A 21,348-nucleotide genomic window follows, 5' to 3' on the forward strand; every position below is an offset into this window, starting at 1 on the left:
AGTTTTATAGCTGATCCTTAAATATCCAATAACAGTGAAATATTTATTAGTAGGAAGAGTGAGCAAAAATTTAAACATTTCAAACAAAAAGAGTTTTGAAATACCTATTCTCATTAAATACCGGAGAAGGGGGTCTTTAAGATTTACTTTTTCCCAATATTTCAGTCACTCCAACGTGGATACTCATCCACGTTCCATGAGAACCTGTTCACTTTATTATTTATGTGGTCCACAAGTAATAGGCTACTATTGTTCAGCTCTGAGTCAACCAACAGTATGATTTCAGACAGCAACATTTTATTTGTCAAAAACATACACTGTGTTGCACAGTGATTCAGTAGCAAAAGCAAGACTCAGTCACTAACTTAGGTGGCCTTGGGTCACTTACCAAATGTTACTGATTTGAAAAGGGGAAAATTATACCTGAAATGAGAAGATGTCGAAGGGGTTGAATCACATCATGTATTTAAATTTTGCAGCTTAGTGCCTGCTCAATAAATAATACACAGTAAATGTTAAGCTTATGTTTTTATATTAGTATAGTATCTTTCCCCCCATATTTAAGTAGAGTGGGCTTTGCGTTGCCTTATAGCAACAGAGTTTGTGGAACTTTGATGAAAGGGGACAGTAGTCAGTCAACATCATAACTGATTTTATGAGAGAGGAGGGAGATCAGGAGGAAGGCAAGTTGCAGAATTAAATGTATTGGTCAGGATGGGCTTTCCTGAGGCCAGGTTCTGAGCAGAGTTGGAGGAGGTAATGGAGTAACCACAGTAATGAGTCAAGAATGAGGGAAAAACAGACTGACTGGAGAATACATGATTGAGGTTAGTCGAAGCTGGAACTTGCAGGACCTTGTGGGCCATTGAAAAAAGTCAGGTTCTCTAAGGAGTGATGAGAGCTCTCAAAGGGTTTTGAACAGAAGAGTGCATCATCTGATGCTTTTTAAGGATCAAACTGATTGCTTGGTTGAAAATAAATAGAAATTGGGCAGGAACAGAAATGGGTAAATCTGTTAGAACACAATGACAGCAGATTTCCAAAATGCACCCACCTCTGTGGACTACCACTGTTCTAAGTTTAAAAAGTTACCATTATGACCGAAAGTTGCAGCATGAAACAACTGGCAAATTCAAAAAGGTAACTAAAGAAATTTTATTTAAAAGACTGTGTATAGATAGACACAGTTAAAGGAAATTTGAGAGGATAATGAATTACATCAGGGCTTGCAACCTAGAAGCTGCTCTCACCACTGAGCCCCAAAGGAGGAAGGAGAGGAAATCACCAGGGCTCAGCAATAACTATGTCCATAAGAGAGAACAACCGTATTCTCCTGACCTGCACAGGAACAGAGCAGCCTCTGCCAATATGGCTGTGGCCCAGCATGTATGCTGCTCCTATAAAAAAAAAAAAAAAAAAAAAAATTGCCCTGACCTCTCTTGTCCATACTCTGTACTGCCACTAGTGCCTCTTCCACTGGCTGACCTGAAGCCACATGTCAGAGGACCCTGGTTGCTGCTATTGTAGGTAGGGTCAGTTCCTGGGTACAGAAGAGAGTGAACATGATGGCGAATGGCTTGCAGGACCAGTGGAGGATGCCTGGCATGTGTGTTTTCTCTGGTGTGCTGGAGCTATTATTAGCCTTTTAATGAAGGAATACAATATTTCATTCATTCTATGGACATTTACTTTACTGCATACACTAGTATTTTTGTCTTTAATAGGGCTCTAGAAATTGGGGTACATTCATGCTTAGATGTCTTATCAAAAATTCCACGATGTCATGGTGTTTATCCAAAATTATTTTCTGTTACCATTTACAGCAGATTTTCTGTTGCCGTTTATCATTTCAATACATAAATGACCTAAAAAAGTCTGTATTATTATATCACTTGAACTTTTTTTATTTCCCTCAAATATAATAAAGAATCAAAGACACATAAAAGAAAAATGCACAAAATGTTTACTTTTGTCAATATCAGCATTTCTAAAACATGAAAGAAAAAAAACATGGGAAATGAAGAACATGGGAGCATAAACATAAACAGAAAACAGTACTGTAATCAGCAACATAAACACAGAAGTGCCACAGAACACAATGTGTGATCCAGACCAGCCAGTCAACCAGTAAAAACAAACAACAACCCAAAACAAACAGCCATACATACACACACATTTGAACTTGCACAGTGGTTTACTAAGAACCTCTGAGGGCATGACTTGTATAAATCCTGTATTCATGCATACACATGTATGTATGTATGTGTAAATGTATATATGTACACATATACATGCATGTATAAAGGATTTATACTCATATATATGATATATATACATATATATAATTTTATATTGAGAATCCTATATGATCTGACACCATGAGTCCTCTGGCAATATATTCACACAGTATTTTCATTTGTAATGCTAAAAACAGAGAAAGAAAGGGAAGGGTATTTACAACTGTTATTAGTTAGTGCAGGCAAAAACATAAACCATATTTTTTCTTCAGTTGCAGAAATAATACCAAATATCAATAATTGAGACCTGAATCACTGTAACTGGGCATCCATGCAGCTTCAGTTCACTAAATTTGCCAACTGTCTTGTTGGAGACAGATCTTGCCATTTGTCGGTAGTAGTATGTATATACCAAAATGTGAAACATATTTACTGAGCTATCATTTTGAAATGCAAGTTATTGAATGGTACTTATTCTGTTGAAACCTGTATCTTAAAATGCCTATTATTTTTAGAGTTAGTTTTAAAAGACAGATTTTTTAAAATAATAATTAAACTATATGTGCTATTCACATGCCTGGGGATGATTTTATATCATTAAACTTCTGCATAAATATGCTTCAGTAAGCAATTAAACCAAAGGCTCTGGTTTGCATTTTAATCCTCCTTTTTATCTGTGAAGTCATCACAGTCATGTACCTTTGATCTTGCAGTCATTTCTGGCACCAGATTCAGACATCACAAATGAACAATTATTACTTAATAGAATGGAATTCAAAGACAATGGAGTCTAATGAAATGGGGCTTTGTTTTAAACAAAAGCGAAACCTTTTCTAATAGTTGCAAAGAAAGAGCTCTGAGCATATTAAAGAAATCAATTTATGATCTCAACTTCTTCATGGTCTTCTGCACACCATGGGGTTTGGAATTGGAATGTTTCTTGGAAAAGTAAGCACTGCCTGTACTTGAGAGCTTCTGTGGCTATTCTTTTCTTTTACCTATATTTTTTGGGGTTTATTTGTCTCTGTTCCTACAGGCTGTTCCACCTCCCAACTTTGAGATGCCAGTTTCCATCCCAGTGTCCAGCCACAACAGTTTGGTGTACAGCAACCCCGTCAGCTCACTGGGAAACCCAAACCTTTTGCCACTGGCTCACCCTTCTCTGCAAAGGAATAGTATGTCTCCTGGTGTAACACATCGACCTCCCAGTGCAGGTAACACAGGTATGCCCTCAAAAGGACTTAATCTTAACAAGCCATTGGAGGGAATCCCTTTTGGCAAAGCCCAGGCTGTTTTTCCTATGAGATATTCTTTGGTTTCCTAGTTATGTGCCTTCATCCTTTCATTGCTTAGCATCCAACCCTACTAGGTCTTCTATCTGATAAGCCTAAATCTTTAGCATATCTTTTGAAATCTTTCATAGTCTACATTTTGTCTTTTAGGGTGTCACTTATCTCCTCACATGGCTGGTTTTTTGTTTTGTTTTGTTTTTGGTACCAGGGATTGAACCCAGTGGTGCTTAACTAGTGAGCTACATCCCCAGCCCTTTTTTTTAAATTTTATTTAGAGACAGGGTCTTTCTTTTACATTTTATTTAGACTCAGGGTCTTTCTGAGTTACTTAGGGCCTCACTAAGTTGCTGAGGCTGGCTTTGAACTCACGATCCTCCTGCCTCAGGCTCTGGCAGTAGAGGCATGCACCTTCATGCCCGGTGCACATGACCATATTTTAACTATGTACTTCTCAGACAGGATGTCAAAAATCCTGTCAACACACTTCTCATTCTGCTGTCCCCCTGCCTAAAATGCCCTTTTCCTGCTTCTTTCTACCAAGGTGCCACTTCTACTGTGAAACCCGCCCCTGCACTCTCTGATAGCATCTGTCCCATTTAATGATTTATTATTTTGGCCAATTTTATTTACTTATACAATACCTTATTCCAGAAAGAATTAAATGTCGAAAATATAGATAATAGGATTGCATGTTTCATAGGAATTGTGAACTAAAAACAAAGAAATGAAGTCAGGAGCATGTCATCTCATGTATACTGGACATAGATTTGTCTCTGCATGTCTCCTTAATGTTGTTCAACTCTGAATGTCATAAAGAAGTGAAATTTTTGCTCAAGGAAAGTCTGACCATTATTAGGACTCAGCTCAAGCTAAATACATTACAATTTACAGTATCAAATATGTGTCTGTTTTTCCCACTGGATTGAAAGAACTTGAAGGCAAGAAGACTCTTTTTTTTTTTTAATTTGTTCTTTTTAGTTAGACAGAAGAATACCATTTTGATTTGCCAAACTCCCAGTGGGAACTAATTCAGTGTGTATTGAAAAAAGCTTAATTATTTCTTCTTACTTCCAAAAGCAGCATCAAAAATAATTGTATTTATAAATCACATAAGCAAACCATTATATATTTACGTTATATTTTTAAGAAAGCACTTTATAAAGAAAATTTTAGAATATCTTAGGCACATATAACTGTATTTAAAGCAGTTTATTCACTGAAGAATTTTTCCTCTAGAAGACTTTATAAATCCTGAGTCTGGGAAATGTGTACAAAGGACTTTATTGTGCTATTCTGTCTATATTTCAATATGTTTGAAATTTTTCATATGAATTTTAATAACCACATGTATTCCTTTCACAGATATTCAAATGAAGTTGAATTTCCTATTTGATAAATTCATGCTCATTTTTTTAAATTTTATATTTTATTTCCAAAACAATATTTGATGGGAAATATTTTCTTAAAATGTAATGAACAAGCCAGGCACAGTGATGCATGCCTATAATCCCAGCAGCTCTGGAAGCTGAGGCTTGAGGATGGCGAGTTCAAAGCCAGCCTCAGCAATGATAAGGCACTAAGCAACTCAGTGAGATGCTAAATAAAATACAAAATAGGGCTGGGGATGATTCATTGGTTGAGTGCCCCTGCGTTCAATTCCCTGTACCCCCCAAAAACAAAAAGTAATGAACATTTTCATCTAATTCTAAACCCTGAACCAACTAATAATGAAAAAGTATCACTTAGAAGCAATTAGAAAAACTAGATGACATTTTTGCTATTATTTTTTGGTTAAAGCTTATTCCTTAAAAACTAAAAGTAATTATTATATTCAGCATTTTGTTGAAACAACCCAACTCTCATGTAAACATTGTCAAATGTTAATCTACTTGCTTAAATTAGCAGTGAATAAGCATATGTTCCTAACTTTGTGAAAACATGTTTATTGTGTCAGTATAATTTATGTGGGTAGACTTACAAAGTGGTCAAAATTCTGGACAATTAGCATTGCATAAAATTAATGTTGTAAGATATATTTACATATATGGTGTAGGATATATTTACATGGTTCTCTGAGCATATAGTGGACCTAAATTTTTTTATTGCCTATGAAGAATAGGAAAGACCTAGATTTGGAAATAATAAAAATGAAGCTACCATTCAAAGACTGGATATTTTTTTAATATAATCTTTCCTAGAAAAAAAAAAAAAAAAGATCCTGCAAAATGTCAGTGATTGAATGTATTTTTAACATTTGAGCACAGCATGTCACAATAAAACAAATGTCAGCCATCTGACTTAGGTAGCACTTTACAAATTTATGACTCTCAGGATTGGACAAAATACTGAGGTTTCTAAAGGTAAAGTGTTTTGTTCTGTGGGCCTTTAGCCTTTCTCCTTTTGATCTCCCTCCTTAATCCCTAGGTGGTCTGATGGGTGGAGACCTCACGTCCGGTGCAGGCACCAGCGCAGGTAAGCAGGGACTTCCCTACTGCACTGTGTGTCACTGTCTAGATTGCCAGGAAGTCAGTCTTTTTTGTACAAAGTAAAGTTGAGAGGTCTGTGAGAGGCTTGGGAAAATGGCCCCAAGAATTTCTAAAGCACTTTTTGAAGCAGGAGTGGTTAAATAATAACTTAGAAGAAAACTATTTATTAACTAGAACCGTCCTTAATAAAGGGTTCATCTGGTCAGTGAGAGAATTGAAGGCTCCAAACAAATCAACTTAATCCTAGATACTATTCCTACACATAAGAGTCCCTTTAGCAAGTCACACTTTGTGTGTTCTCTGTTAATCATTTCACAGTAAAAGTGAATCATTTTCCACCCAAAAGAAGTACTGAAATCCTATTCATTTCTAAAGAACAGAGAGTAAAGAAAAGAAGGGAATAAGATTTTAACGATTCAGCAATCTGGTAATAAAACCAAATTTAACATTAAAATGAGTTTTCAGAGAACATCAACATAATCTACCCCCCCAAAAAAAACTCTTAAATATATGTTAGCTCTTAAGAACTTCTTAAACCATGGCCAGTTGTCTCATAGCCGCAGTTTTCTGTATAATTCATGATATTGTGATTATTGAGATATAAATGCTATTTTCAATGCAGAAGAAAGATAGCACAATACTTTTAAATGCCATCTGTAGTTTGCTATTGGCATAACAAGTAACCATGGTAATTTCTGCAGCTGGAACATGCTATACATTTTAAATAGTGGGGGCATGCATGAATGGCACAAGGTTATGTTTGAAATGTCAAAAAAAATTCAAGTTTATTGAAATATCCATGGACAACCTAATTAAAATATTTTACCAGGGTCAAGTATAATAGCCTACTAATTATAAGAAAAAAGATAAAGAAAATGGGCATACAAAAACATACAAATGGATAAATATGTCCATTTGGGGGTAGTGTTTCTCCCTCTTTGGTATTGGTTCTTTACTAATTTGATGAGTGATGAAGAAAAAGAATTTGAACTACATAGTGAATTAACAGGATGAATAGCTCTAACTTCCTATTTATATATAAAATTTTACATATAAAATTGAAAATTAGAGGCAAATTAGTGAACTTAATAGTAGTTATTTTGCTGGACTCTAGAAAGGATATGGTTGGTTTTTTTTCACCTGAAAAAAGACTTTGTAGTTTGTTGTCTCAAAATTAGAGAACCATATTAAATCCAGACCTCTGTGTTTCCTGGATTCAAGTCTCTGCCAAACACTATGTTTAAAGAGAAGGGTGGAGACCAAGAATTGGGTGGTCACAAAGACCAAGACATAATGTAAGAAAAATTACTTAGATGTTATAATGATTTATCTAATATGTCAATGCACCAGTTTTCTTGAGAATATAGGAACAGTCAGTAGTAGAGATGAAAGTTATTAAAACTTATAGCAAAAAAATATGTAGAGGAGAACAGCTTTGATGGAAGTGGTCTCTTATTACTGCTTAGTAGCTAGAATGCTTTAGAATCCTATGTTGAAAATTTAAAGTGTTTGATTGTTCAATGCTGCTGTCATTGTCAGTTCCCTGACAGTCAGCTAAGTTGATTGGCCCTCCAGGGAGAGAGAAGACCCTCCATCTTGTAAGCATAAAAGTTTGCCACATAACAGGCTATAGCATTATTCCACTAGCAAAGTCTCAGGAGTTTAACAAATGCATCTTTCTACCTCAGACCTCTGCTGTAGGCATGAGACTCTTTTAATTCAAAAATAGAAGAAAAGAAAAAGACAATTGTTCCACCCTAATGACAATAATTATTCTGTCTTTATTGTATCTTATAGCTGTGAGAATATAGTTTCTCCACAGTTGTATATAGTTACTTACCCACTTTTTAAAGGGAGAGGAAGAAGCTCTTTCTAACATGGTGCCAAGGCACACCTGTTACAGATGTCATTTGGTCTTGAGCTTAGCTGTCACATCTTGCCCATAAACTCAGCCCTCTTCCTCTTCTTTCACATGCCAACCAGTATCATATGTTGAAGCAGAATATATCTGTGCTGATGTCAAAGAATCTCACAACACTAGAGGGAAACAAGATCAGCCAGAGTGTGTCTGCATTTTCAAAATAGAAAATTAAGGCAAAATAACTCCCAATTTTTTAATATTCTCATTAAAATAAAGGTCTCAGAGTTAGAAACTCTAAGGCCAAGTGGCAATTCTGCAATCAAACTAAATGCTTTTTAGCCTTTGAAGTTTTTTTTTTTTTTTAAATCAAGTCATATCAGAGTGTAAAAAGGGAATAGTTTCATGAAGGAAGGAAGGGAGTTCAACATTTATTATGTGCCTAGAATCAAAAGACCAAAAAGGTAAGCATTCTCCTTTTCAGCTCAGTTCAGTCATAAAGTTGTAGCCTCTTTCCCCAGCCAGTTCACTAAGCCATTCTTCTCTGTTATCCTGTCATGCTCTGAGCCACGCCTTACCAACTCTCTCCCAGGTGTTTTCTAAATCTACCCCTCTTCTTTCCCATCCCATTGCCCTGGTTCAGGCTCCTACCAGTGCCACAGGGATGTATCCAGAGCCTGTTAATTCAGTGCTCTGCTTCACATTACATTCTTCTTCAGTCTCCCTGTGACTAATTGATCTTTCTCAAAGCCTTTACATCCTGAAAATTCAGCATGTGGCTTCCCAGGTCTTTTGCAATTCACCAAAAGCCTCTTATCTGTGACCCATTCCTATTCTTCAGTCTTAACTTCTCTTCTGCCACTGTTATCAAGAACCTTGCACTTCAGCTCTACTAATAATAAACATTTAAATTGCTTTTATTATCTGTTTTGCCAAAAGAAGTAACTCATTCATCTTCATAGAGATTCTTTTAAGTAGAAACTCTTGTTATACCCTTTCTATAGATGGGTCCAGTGAGGCAAGGGGAGATTAAACAATTGCCCAAAATAGAACTCAGGCATCATCCTGGCTGGAATCCAAGCTCTTAACTCTCTACTGTGGTCCTCTTCACAAATGGTGTCAAAGCTGCTCACACTTACCTATGCCTTCTCCTCCCTGCTTTGGGCTACTGAGTACTGTTTGTCATTGCTCAGATTTTATTTCAGCTGTTCAGGAAATCCTTTCCTGGCTCTTCCAGAGGAGTTATGCACCTCTTCTCTGTACTAATGGTGGCAGTCTGTACTAACGGTGCATATCATCTTGCATCATAATTGCAACGTCTGGGCATGTCTCTCCTGGACACAGATCTCTGGGGGCAACTGTGTCTTAGTTTGTATTCTTAGCTCAATGTATAAGGGTTAACATATAGTCGATACTCAGTAAATGTTACCTAAATAAAACATCTATCTTCTAGACATAGAAGTTTTAAAGAGTATTGATGTAAAGCAGGAAGAACATTTTAAATAAATGATGTAATTTTTAAAACAAAATGATATACCCTTCATCTGTAATTTATGAAAATAATGTATTTAATATTGTATACAGTGAATATCTATTTGATGAAATGGAGAGCACATGGGTCAGTAAGGCGAGGTTTTACTATCTTCTCTAATATAACAGAAAACCTGAAAAGCTGATACATAGCAATAAATTAAATGCAGGTTGGTATCTCAGATTATCACTAATAAACTCTTAAAGCAATGAAGTTCTTATCGCTGAAGTTGAAGTAATTTCAAAAATGAAAGCAAGTAGTAATGAAGAAGTACCAAGATGGGCTTGTGCTCTTGATATAGGATATATACAGCAAGTCATTATAATGCATTAGTAGCAGTGACATTTCTAGGATTCAATTGACAGTTATTCCTCTACTACTTAATCCTTTCCTCCCAACAAGCAAAGTGAGAAGTCAGTGCTTTTAAAGTTACATTTTGTCATATCTCTGTACATTAAAGCTTTTAACATGCTAATCTGAGTGGTTATTGATGATTGTAAGATCAAGTTCTGTTGAGCTGTTGTAATCATTAGATTTGATGGAAATAACCGTTAGCACAGCAGTGCCTTGTTGGGTTATGCACTACCCTATTAGTGCCCTCTGTTTTCACTTTGATAATATGGTTGCCTTTGGTTAAGTAGAAAGTACCAGTGTGTACAGTATCTACTGATTTATGGTTGATATTTTAGAAAGGAAGAAGACAGAGGAAGAAGAAAAGCCTTTAGTGATTCCTTTGAAATTTTTACAGAATTTTACAGTCTACCTCGCTATTTGTATGGAGGGCGGGGGTGAGATTGAACCCAGTGGCACTTTACCCTTCAAACTATATCCCCAGCCCTTTTCATTTTTTTTTTTATTTTGAGACAGGGTTATGCTAATTGTTGCTGAGGCTGGCCTAGAACTTGCAATCCTCCTGCCTCAGCCTCCTGAGTCAGCTGGGATGACAGGCATGTGCCACCACACCAGACTCTACATAGCTGTTTGACAATGAGGCAAAGGAGATTTATGTATATTGGTTAATAATTTTAATTAGCATTTATTGTAAATTAGACATAATTTTATATAAAAAAACTAACAGCTGTTTCTTTATTTTGATTGTTAATTGTTTACTATTTTATGCATTGGGTTGTCAAGCATTGTCATTTCTGGAATGCTTAATTTATATCAGCTAAATACTTGGAGACTTGATGGTGGCAATGTACTTTTGTGTATACCAGACGGCAAACAGGGAGACCTGGCTTCCAGGCTCTGGAAAAAAAGCCATCTAGCAAGACATTCTCATGACTTAGTACCTTTGAACTCAGCAGTTACATATGAATGGGCACAAATACCTTTGCAATTCAGTTATCCATGATGTTATGATTATATAATCATAAAGCAGTTTGATTTATCTAACATTGGAAAGAAAGTTTAGCATATTACAACATAGAACTAAGTAAGGAGAGGAATGATCATATAACATTTAATTTTTTTGTACCGATAACACTGTTTTGCAAGTATTTGAGAACACCTATCAGAAATTTCTTGGCTGTGATGACTTATTTTGGGGAGCGGGGGATAAAACCCAGGGGTGCTCTACCATTGAGCTACATTCCCAGCCCTTTTTATTTTTTATTTTGAGACAGCGTCTCTCCAAGTTGCTGAGATTGACCTCAAACTTGTGATCCTTCTACCTCAGCCTCTTGAGCCTCTGGGGTACAGGAGTGTACCACCATACCTGGCTCTGGGTTGACTTTCTCATCACCCGAAAGACTTCCTCCCATTTCTCAATGGTTTAAAATATCAACAAAATGTTTAAGAATTTAGACTCAAAATATTGGTTTTAACAAGTTTGCACTTTTATTGCCTAACAAATTCAGGTTATAATATTCCAGAAACACAAAAGAATGCCATTTAATTTTTCTCGAATAAGAAAACTAATTGTTAGTATACAGATATCATTTTTATCATCCTTTGAAAAATATTATTAATCTGCAAATGAAAAAACAAAACAAACTGGGTTAATAGTTGTATTCATTCTTATGGAAGGAAAAAATAAAACTCTGAATTTATCCTGTTTTACATTGGGAGTTCACCCAAAATGTGGATAAAGATACATAGCATTGACTTTTTTTTTTTTTAGATCTCATTTTTATTTTTTTATTTTTTTTTTAATTTTTTATTGTTGGCTGTTCAAAACATTACATAGTTCTTGATATATCATATTTCACAATTTGATTCAAGTGGGTTATGAGCTCCCATTTTTACCCCATATACAGATTGCAGAATCACATCAGTTACATATCCATTGATTTACATATTGCCATACTAGTGTCTGTTGTATTCTGCTGCCTTTCCTATCCTCTACTATCACCCCTCCCCTCCCCTCCCCTCCCCTCTTCTCTCTCTGCCCCCTCTACTGACATTCGTTTGTCCCCCTTGTATTATTTTTCCCCTTCCCCTCACTTCCTCTTGTATGTACTTTTGTATAACTCTGAGGGCATAGCATTGACTTTTGTTTTTATCTGTGAAATTAAGTAACACTGAGAGTTTTAACCCAACCGAAGGTCATCTAGATTTTTTAAAGGGGGAAAAAAAAAAACACTCAGTCCTCTCATTGGGTGATGTGCAGCATGTGTTTTGCAGCCACTGCCAAGAAAGTCAGTGTCCGCTTCCATCTACAATCCCTGGCAAATCACAGAGCAGTAGTGCCTTGACGCCATTCTATGGGGGCTGCTGTCAGTGCGGCAAAGGCAGGTCAAAGAGAAGACAAATGAAAGAAGTTGCAGGTCAACTCAGGATACTGTAAAACCTGCCTTCAACTTCTTGCTCTGGACTTAATGCCTAAGGACTTTGATTTCCAGAGGGAGAAAGAAAATCTCAAATTAAACTTTGTGGACAGTATAGAAGCAGATTTTATAGCCCTTTGTTTGTCATATTTTCAACTTAACAAACCATGTATTTTGGTTTTTTTGAGCTAGGGTCTCACTGTGTTGCCCAGAATGATCCCAAACTTATGCAATCAAGGGATCCTCCCACCTCAGTCTCTAGAGTAGCAGGGATTGCAGAAGGGTGCCACCATGCCCGCTTCCACACCATATATTTCTTCTACTCACCTACCTGTCAATTATATTCAGTAAATCAAGGTAAAAATTGGTCTCTCTGTTCATATCATATTGATTTACTGTAAGAGTGTAACTGATAATAAAATTTTGGCCGTTTTTAATATTAAATTCAAGAAGTTAATATTCTTCTCTAAATATGAGTTTTACTCAAAGTTGTCATTTTTCTTCCTCACAGCAACCATTTTTTTCCCTCCCTGTATACTACTGGGTTCTCTGTTCCCTATTTTTGGCATCACCATAAGATTTTATTTAGAGATAACACACAAAAAAGCTTTTTTCATAATCATCAGTAATGTGAAATTGTGCATAAGTAGACAGCAGATGCTGAAGGAGGAATGTGGTTAAAAAACCCCTCTTTTGGAAATCAGTTTTCTACCTACCAGGGACTTTCTCACTTGAGGCTTCAAGGCTGTCAGCCAAGAGTATAATTTGCTGTTTTTAGATAAACTTTTGCCAATCACTTAAATTTTGCAGTTAGACTTAACTTAGTGTATTTCAGTTGAATTTCAATTCCAAGAGTATATAATCTGATACAGACTCATATTTGAGACATCATTAGCTACTTTAAAGAAAACTAAGTGTACTGTACCAGAACCTCCATGAAACAATTTGAATTTATAATCTACAGATGTCCCCATAGGGTGCTAAGTAGTTCCTGGGTTCATAATTTCTCCACTCTGTTGTTTTAACTGAACCCAGTATTTTCATGTTAGCATAGAGACTGTGCCCTCCTTTCACAGTTTCTTGGACTTAGAGTTCACTTACCATTTCCAGTTATGATAAAGAACTAATTATGTTGCATATAAAGTCTGTGGAGGAGGGAGCCCTGCTATATTAATATAGTCTATTGTAATATAGTGGTAAAAGCAAACTGAAGTCCATCATCTGTTTGTGTGTGCAAACATTAATTTATTTTATTTTTTTAAAGGAGAGAGAGAGAGAGAAAGAGAGAATTTTAATATTTATTTTTTAGTTTTTGGCAGACACAGCATCTTTGTATGTGGTGCTGAGGATCGAACCTGGGTCGCACGCATGCCAGGCGTGCTACCTCTTGAGCCACATCCCCAGCCCGCAAACATTAATTTATATAACAGTCATGAAAAAAGGGACCTTTAGTTACCACTGGTATTAAGCAATGTAATGAGAACAATGAAAACATGGAACAGAATTTTTGCTCAAGCAGTAATTTGGGAAAATATTCTAATGGCAGATATTCAGGATAATATAGTAATCAAGGAGAATATATGATATACAGGTTATTTCAAAGAGAACAGTATTGCCTTCAGAAAGTCTGTGAAAATCCCATTTTGCAGGATTCTTGTGAGAATTCAGTGAGATAATTGATGTAAAACTTCCAACACAGTTTCTGCCGCAATGTAAGCACTTGTTAATAAATGATAGCTATTGTTATTATGGGAATTACCTATATTTTTTTATTTTCTAACCAAACTAAGGTTAGTTTAATGCAGTTCCAGTAATATGAGTTAAGTGTACAATGAGCACACACTGGTCAGCTTCCCAGAGCTATCTGGTGCGGCCCTCTGTCCTTAACTGTGGGAGTGAAGCAGACTTTTCCATCACTCTGAGGCAGAACATGAGAGCAGCACAGCTCAGTGCAACACATTTCACTTTGAACGCTATGAACTTCTGATGTGTTCAAAGCAGTTGTGTAAATGTTAAAACCACAAGTAATTATTCTTTCTCTTCTGTCACGTTCTCTCTAATTTATACTGTCTCAATATTTTTGTTTAGAAAAATGACTGAAAGAATGAGCGATTGTGTCAATAATGAAGACACCCCCTCATTTTTAGCAGAGACAGGCCCAAAATCGCAAGGAGTGAACAATTAAATGAGTCATAAATCCATCACTCATTGCTAAGTGGAATTTTTTAAAGATAGTAATGTTCAATATCATTTTGATGGTGCAATTAAAAAGTATCCCTTAAGTAAATCTGTATGCAAAGCAGAAGAATATTTTGTGCACTGGAAACATCAGATTGTCCATTTCTTACTTATTTGCAAATGGAGCTTTTTTTTTAAGAGAGGGAGAAATACAGAGGCATGCTAAGTCTCAGACATCTGGCTTTTGTAATAACTCAGTGGGACCCTGTGTTCTGGATTCATATCAAAGCTCTCCCACTTGCTGACAGGGAGATCTCAGTCTTGACACAGAAGCTCCCAAAGCCTCAATTTCCTCATTTATCAAAAGTTGGGGTGATACTGCCTGACCCTCATGAGTACTAGAACAAATGAGAGAGTGGCTTGCCAACGTAAACCCACTTTATGACACAGACTCTCAATCTTTTGGAAAAACAACTTAGTGATAAATAACAGTTCTGAGCTTCTGCTTCCCTCTCTAGAGCTTAGAATATGTGTGCATGTTCAAAGTTCAGTATTTAGTTGACAGACAGACTGTTAATGTACAAAAGATCACTAAGCAGAGTGGCTAGATGTGAAATGTGCAACGCTCTGTTCTGTTATCAGGTAACGTGGTTAAGCAGAAGAGGTTAATCTCTTTTTAGAATGTCAGCTGGCCCTGAACTGGTCCCGCCAAGAATAGCCTTGGCATTAGTGGATCTTGGGTATTTTTTCTAAGAACACACCACAGAAGGTACTGAGGTTTTGCTGGAATTTCTTCACTATCTCATATTTTACAATATTGGTTCCTCCCCTAGAAAGAGTGGAGACTTGATTTTGTGTGTAAGCATCTATAATCAGGAGTCTTTAGCAAGATAAGAATCAGATCTGATTTGCCTCCCTTCTATATTAGTCTTGTTGAAATTTTCATCATTTCCAGATTTCTGACCCCAGAGCCAGAAAGGCAATTGTGGTTGCCTTTTCTCTTAGAGCCATCCATGAAAATGATCGCCTTTTCCCTTTAAGAAAAAGAATTGATTGTGATTCACAACAGCTGAGTAACATAGTTTCTAAAATGGCAGAGTAAATATAAAATGCAATCTAGAAGGTCATATTTTCCACTAAAAAATTGTTTAAGAGTGTCATTTTCAATAGAGTAGGGGGTTGTATAAGCAAGTTTACCATATATAATTAAAGTAATTTTTGTGAAAAGATGTAGGTTCAGTTGAGACACAAGATAGCATCCTGATAATAAAACTAACTTGTAAAACTTTTTCAAAGTCAAATGTAAATTGATGAGCATTATTATGAATTGGTAGTGAGCATAATTATGAATGTGACATTTATGTAACAAGATGCTATCCTGTAAATATTTCCAAAATTTTACTAATAAAAGGAAAAACTAAGAGCCTGGGGTTGAACCTCAGTGGTAGAGCATGTGCTTAACATGTACAGTCTTACGTTCAATTACCAGCACCAGGAAAAAGAAATGGGTAAAATGTTTTCCTAAAGTAAAAGCAGATCATCTCATAAAAGGTACAACTGTGTATTCAGCTTATCATTCTCCTGTGGCAATTTGCTCCAAACTCCCCCAAATCAGATACCATTAACAAATTAGTACACAAAGCAATTTTAGGTGCATATATATTATGAGTTATTTTCCAGATGACTAATAGCAGGTACCATAAAATCCCAGACATTTTTCTAACATGTCCAGTGGTTCTGATAGAAGCTGGTCTTTTTTAATTGACAGCAAGTATAAACATCTTTACCCTCTATTAGTCATGAGAAGATTATTGACTAAAATTTTACAAAATCTGTCTTTAAAAGCATATGTAATTATCCACTGTAAATAGTGCACCAAAGTTAAATAGTTGCTCTAGTGTTTAGTGTGGCCTCAATGTTTCCTATTTATTTTAAATATTCATTGTGAATATTTATCCAGAGGGAGAACATAAATATGATCTGGCACATTGCCATTCTGTATCTCTTTATATGAGTGCAGTATCTTCTATTTATGATGCCCAAGCTGACCATGTCAAGTGTTCCTCAAACTTTCACACCACCTCTGACTTAGGAGAACCTTTAAGTCTTCGATTCCTGGTCTTGAATTTCATTTATTTCTCCTCTTCCTCTGTAATCCTGTACTTTTAAAATGAGATGAGACATAGAGGGCTCTTAAAGCTCAGAGCATGACTGATTTTCAAGGGAGCAATGCAGTGTATTTCAGCTTCAGGGCATGGACACACTGCTTGAGTTCCTATTATGGCTTCTCCATTTGATGGCTGTTTGATGTTGAGCAAGTTACTGGACCTCTCTGTTCCTCAGTTTTTTTCATTTTATAACAAGGATTCTTTTAATATCTCACAGGGTTATCCTTATTAGGATTAAAGGTCTTTTACATCCACATATGATATCAAACAGTTACATAGCAGTTACTAGTTACCAAGTACTATTTGGGACAGTTAATGTGCATGCTTGATGTTTTGAATGTCATTGGTAAATAAAGCTATACTGTGTTGCTGTTGTTAATACTGTTGTACAATCATGTTGACAACACCTGCCTCAGATGAGTATCTGAGAGTCTCTGATTCGGATTACTTTTATGCTTCTTTTACTTAATCATTTATATTTAGAAGGCTAAGGCTCCACACAGTTGAAGGAACTATGTTGAAGACATTGGTGATTAGCACCTGAATTTATCTGCTGTACCCTCCTTTCCCCCCTGCTCCTGACTGCATGTCAATCTTTCCCTCTCTGCATTTGGATCTCATTCCACATGTGTCCTGGGTCTGGTGCATGCTAACTAGCCTCCCTAATTGCAGTCTAATCCCTTTTAGGTTCTGATTTCCACTGCCACTATAAATATTTCCCTAATACACACGTAATAAAACTAACCACTGAGAAGTTATCATTGGCTGCTCATTTTCTATAGCATAAAGTTTGGTACAAGTTTACTGTAAAGTCTACAGTATAAAGTGAACATAATCTGAGAGCTTGCCAAGCCTTCTTGTCCAACTCCTGAGGGTTGCATACTCTAAAACATCCAGTGTTTCATCTTCATAGGAGGCTCATCGTTCTCGAACACAGTTGCTCTGCTCTTGTCCTGTCCTGTGTTTCATCTCTCTGAGAAGTCTCTTTCTGAACCTTCTAATAAAATTCTACTCACTCATAGTTGCCACCTTCCTGCCATTCTTTTTCCTAGGCTGCTTATATTTTGATGAAAAGTTTTGTGTGAATTAATTACTGTTGAGACTTGTCTTGAGACAACCTATGACAATGTTTGTCATTGTAGAAGAAAAGTTCAGTGTCTCGTTAAAGTTTTCATCTTCGTTAGGAAAAATTTGTGCCTTTTGATTCTGCTACTATTCGCAGTAGCTAAGATAATGTGCCTGAAATAATTAACAGATATGATAGGTAAAAAAGAAAATTCAGTTAACTCTCTGTAAACAAATTTCATAGAACGGCACTTGCGTCATTTCCTCTCTTACATATTATATGGTTGATAAATACTTTGTCTCAAATAGTGGATTGGCCACCTATATACAATGATGATCTAAAATAGAAAAATTTTGCAAGTAGCATAAAGAGAAAAGACTCTTGGGGCTGGGGTTGTGGCTCAGTGGTAGAGTGCTTGCCTCACATGTGTGAGGCACTGGGTTCGATTCTCAGCACCACATATAAACAAATAAGTAAGTGAAGGTCTGCCAATACCTAATAAAATTTTTTTAAAAAAAAGAGGAAAGATCCTCAATGTTGGAATTTAACAAGTTACCCTTCACATTTTTAGTTTTCTTCTCAGATTCCCTCAGTAAATCAATTCTCAGTGCCATTCCTGAATAATTCCTGATTTTTCTAGGATATTCTCTGTATGTTTTCCAAGCACATGAGACATTTAAAGACATAGTAGTTTGTACAGTATCCCTGCCTCTAATTGCAGCAGGAGTTTAGAGGAGAGTGAGTTCAGTGTGGGCTGAAGTTGTCTGAAAGGCATCATGAAAGAGTTGGAACTATAGCTGATCCTTAAAAGATGAATTTGAATTAAACAGGAAAGTGAACACTGCCAGTTATTGAACTGCTAGAGCAAAGACTAGGGCATATTCAGAGGACTGTCAACCTGACTTTGGCCATTGGAAATTGGATTAGATAGAGAGAGTGGGTCAACTATGACAGTCCTGAGAGCCAGACAGGGCACTGACCCAACTGTGTTAAATGCTATTTGAAAAAGTAATATGCTGGAAGTGGTAATATAGAAAGGTTCCCCTGGGTAGACCGGTTAATATCACATATAATCACAGAAGTTTCATATAGCTATAGGAAGTTCACACCCTCCTGAAGTCCATCTTAGAGGCTGGTGAAGAATCCCTAACTAGGGACCACAGGACCAGATGGGGTGTTATTGAAAAGCAGTCAAATGGAGATGAAAGCAATGAAGATGGAGATAGTTATCATAAAGAGAAGAGACCCTCAATGTTTGAATTTAACATTTTCAAAATGTTAATGAGTAACTTGAAAAAGAAGCAAGAATTGGGATTCATTGGACATGGAGATGGAGGAAGAACAGGACAGAAAGAATGGTCAAAGTCGGCAATTTGTGAGATTAAAAGATTATGCCAGTGAAAAATTAGACAGGATCCTTAAGGACTAGTTTCAGTTTTGTGCTTATTTAGTTTTATGTGCTTGTATTTATAATTGAAAGTCTTGGAAAAGAAACAACAAATGAAAAGACTCATAATGCCCAAACATCCAAATAAAAGGAAGTTTTAGAGCCAGGGGCTCAAAGAGAGCTACATGCTCAATTGAGCTCTGTAAGACAAGGCAAAATGCCTTCCTCATAATATCTTAAGCCAGGAATATGTTCTTTGAATTTACAGCTTCTTAAAATAGGAGTCAATAAAAGGGGGGGGGGGAGTGTTTGCAAGTTAACCATGAAAAGAAAAAAAAAAAAGTTTTTTCTCCTAACACCATATTTGAAGTCCTGGAGTATTTACACTAATTTTAATGTTTACAAACTTGTAGCCAGTAGAGGTAGATTCCTTTATGTAAGTCAGACCGTGAATGTTGAAGTTGTGTGTTTTTTTTTTATGAAATGATATTTTTAATCAAATGAAACTATAAAAGCTTCATTTAACTGTACAGTTGGTCTGTACCTCTTTTTTATATATATATATAATCTGTAGTCAGGAAATCCATTCACTCATGCTTTATAATTTTTGTGCTTTTAAGTGGTCAGAAGAATGTGACATCTGCATACAGTCACGTCTAAATTGATAATTGTCCAGAAGGAGGGTAATTTTAAAACACAGCATGAAGAAAGGTTGAATCTGTATATTAGAAGGCTGTTGAGAGGTGGAGCTTCCCACCTCCCGACCCCTGAATTTAAATGAGACCATTCTCTCTGGTGAATTTATCTTAAGGTGGGACAACAGCCTCCACACAGGCCGCAGCATTTTGAGTGAGGAGGAGTCTGCGGTTGCCCAGCCAGTTTAAATGCAGGTTCTTCTTAGCAGTAAACCACACGCATGTATTCATCATTGATTTTCAAATGATAGGTTTCTATATCACTGGTTTAGGATCCACAGTCTTGCATTCCTGAATCTATATTATGCCAAAAGAATAACAATTTGGTGGCTGGAAACAGAAATGGTTATTATACGGCTCCAAAATGCTAGCTGGCACAATATGCTAAAAACAGCAGAACTTCAGCCGTAAAAAGCAGGATTTTTTTTGTTCTTAAAAATAACTTTATGCTCTAAAAATATGAATTTAAGAAGTGTCATCATGGTTCAAAATATTTTACATTGAATATGTAAACACCTTAAAATATGTGACGAATCTTCTGAAATGGTATGATTTCCAAATAACAAAAAATATCCAAAAATATTCCAGAAATAGAATGCTTTTTAAATCAGTTTTTTTAGTTTTGAGGTATTTATCGGATGAAAAACTGATGTATGTTTTTCTCCCCTGCTGCTGCCCCAATCATTGTTTAAAATGTAGGCCAAAAGACGTAGGCTTTGTTGGAATTTCTCAGTGAGTATACTGCAGAATAATGTTGTTGTTTTTTTTAAAAGAAACTTTCTTCAGAACCTCTGTGACACATTTCCATTTTCGTGCACTGGCCCAGTGCTTCTCATATCACAGGACAACACATTTCACGAAGCGGTTTTACTTCCTTTTAGCAAAATAACTCCTCCATGCAAACCAGTATCGGCATCTACCGAGCCGGGGCTTCAGTTTCTTCTGATCTATTCAAGCTTCATTGCACTGCTTAACTGACTATTTTTTCCTTCTTCTTTTGAAATTACTTAGCTAATTTTCCATTTGATTGTTTATTTAAACCAGATCTCACGCAGGCTTAATGTGTAAGTGACACATGTATTCAGCGTGTCTGTCTGAACTTCAGCTGACGGGAAAGTATAATACTAATTTTATTGGTTTCCTCATTGCCTTATTATCCAGTAGAATCTATCAATTCTAACTAAGGCACTATCATAGTCACAATTATGATTCAGTAAAACATGTTAAATATAAAAATCCTCTGAACATTCCAATTTATCAAGGATTTTTCTTACAGTCTTGTCTTTATTTTTCCTGATGCGAAAAGGTAAATGTATTGTTTCATATAACATCTTTTGCCACCAAAATGCTGTCTAAGTTAACTATCTGGTCATTTTGGTTTTTTTATAAATTTAGCTGGCTATAGAGAATTTAGCTAATTTTTTTTAAATTTATTTTGGGGGGTACCAGTGATTGTGCTCATGGGTGCTCCACCAGTAAGACACATTGCCAGCCTTTTTTATATGTTTAATTTAGAGACAGGGTCTCACTGAGTTGCTTAGGGCCTCACTGAGTTGCTGAGGCTGGCTTTGAACTTGCCATCCTCCTGCCTCAGCCTCCTGAGCTGCTGGGATTATAGGTGAAGGTCACTGTGCCTGGCTCCAAAACTTAGCTAATTACTTAAGTTTTATTTTAGAAGAGTA

General features: G+C 36.2%; 1 protein-coding gene across 15 annotated transcripts in view; it reads left to right on the forward strand.

Annotated features, from left to right (window-relative positions):
* The window catches only part of Mef2c (myocyte enhancer factor 2C), a 144,468-nt gene that overhangs the window by 107,133 nt on the left and 15,987 nt on the right, over nucleotides 1-21,348 (forward strand). For 12 of the 15 annotated variants that reach the window (XM_027927969.2, XM_071612430.1, XM_027927977.2 and 9 more), the window contains 2 exons: nucleotides 3,274-3,460; nucleotides 5,954-6,001. In XM_027927969.2, the coding sequence (XP_027783770.1) occupies nucleotides 3,274-3,460; nucleotides 5,954-6,001 (235 nt within the window). The remainder of the gene's footprint in view (nucleotides 1-3,273; nucleotides 3,461-5,953; nucleotides 6,002-21,348) is intronic. The other 3 variants (XM_027927971.2, XM_071612429.1, XM_071612428.1) reach the window with 3 other exon arrangements.

The sequence above is a fragment of the Marmota flaviventris genome, chromosome 5, assembly GCF_047511675.1.
Source record: "Marmota flaviventris isolate mMarFla1 chromosome 5, mMarFla1.hap1, whole genome shotgun sequence".
Lineage (NCBI taxonomy): Eukaryota > Metazoa > Chordata > Mammalia > Rodentia > Sciuridae > Marmota > Marmota flaviventris.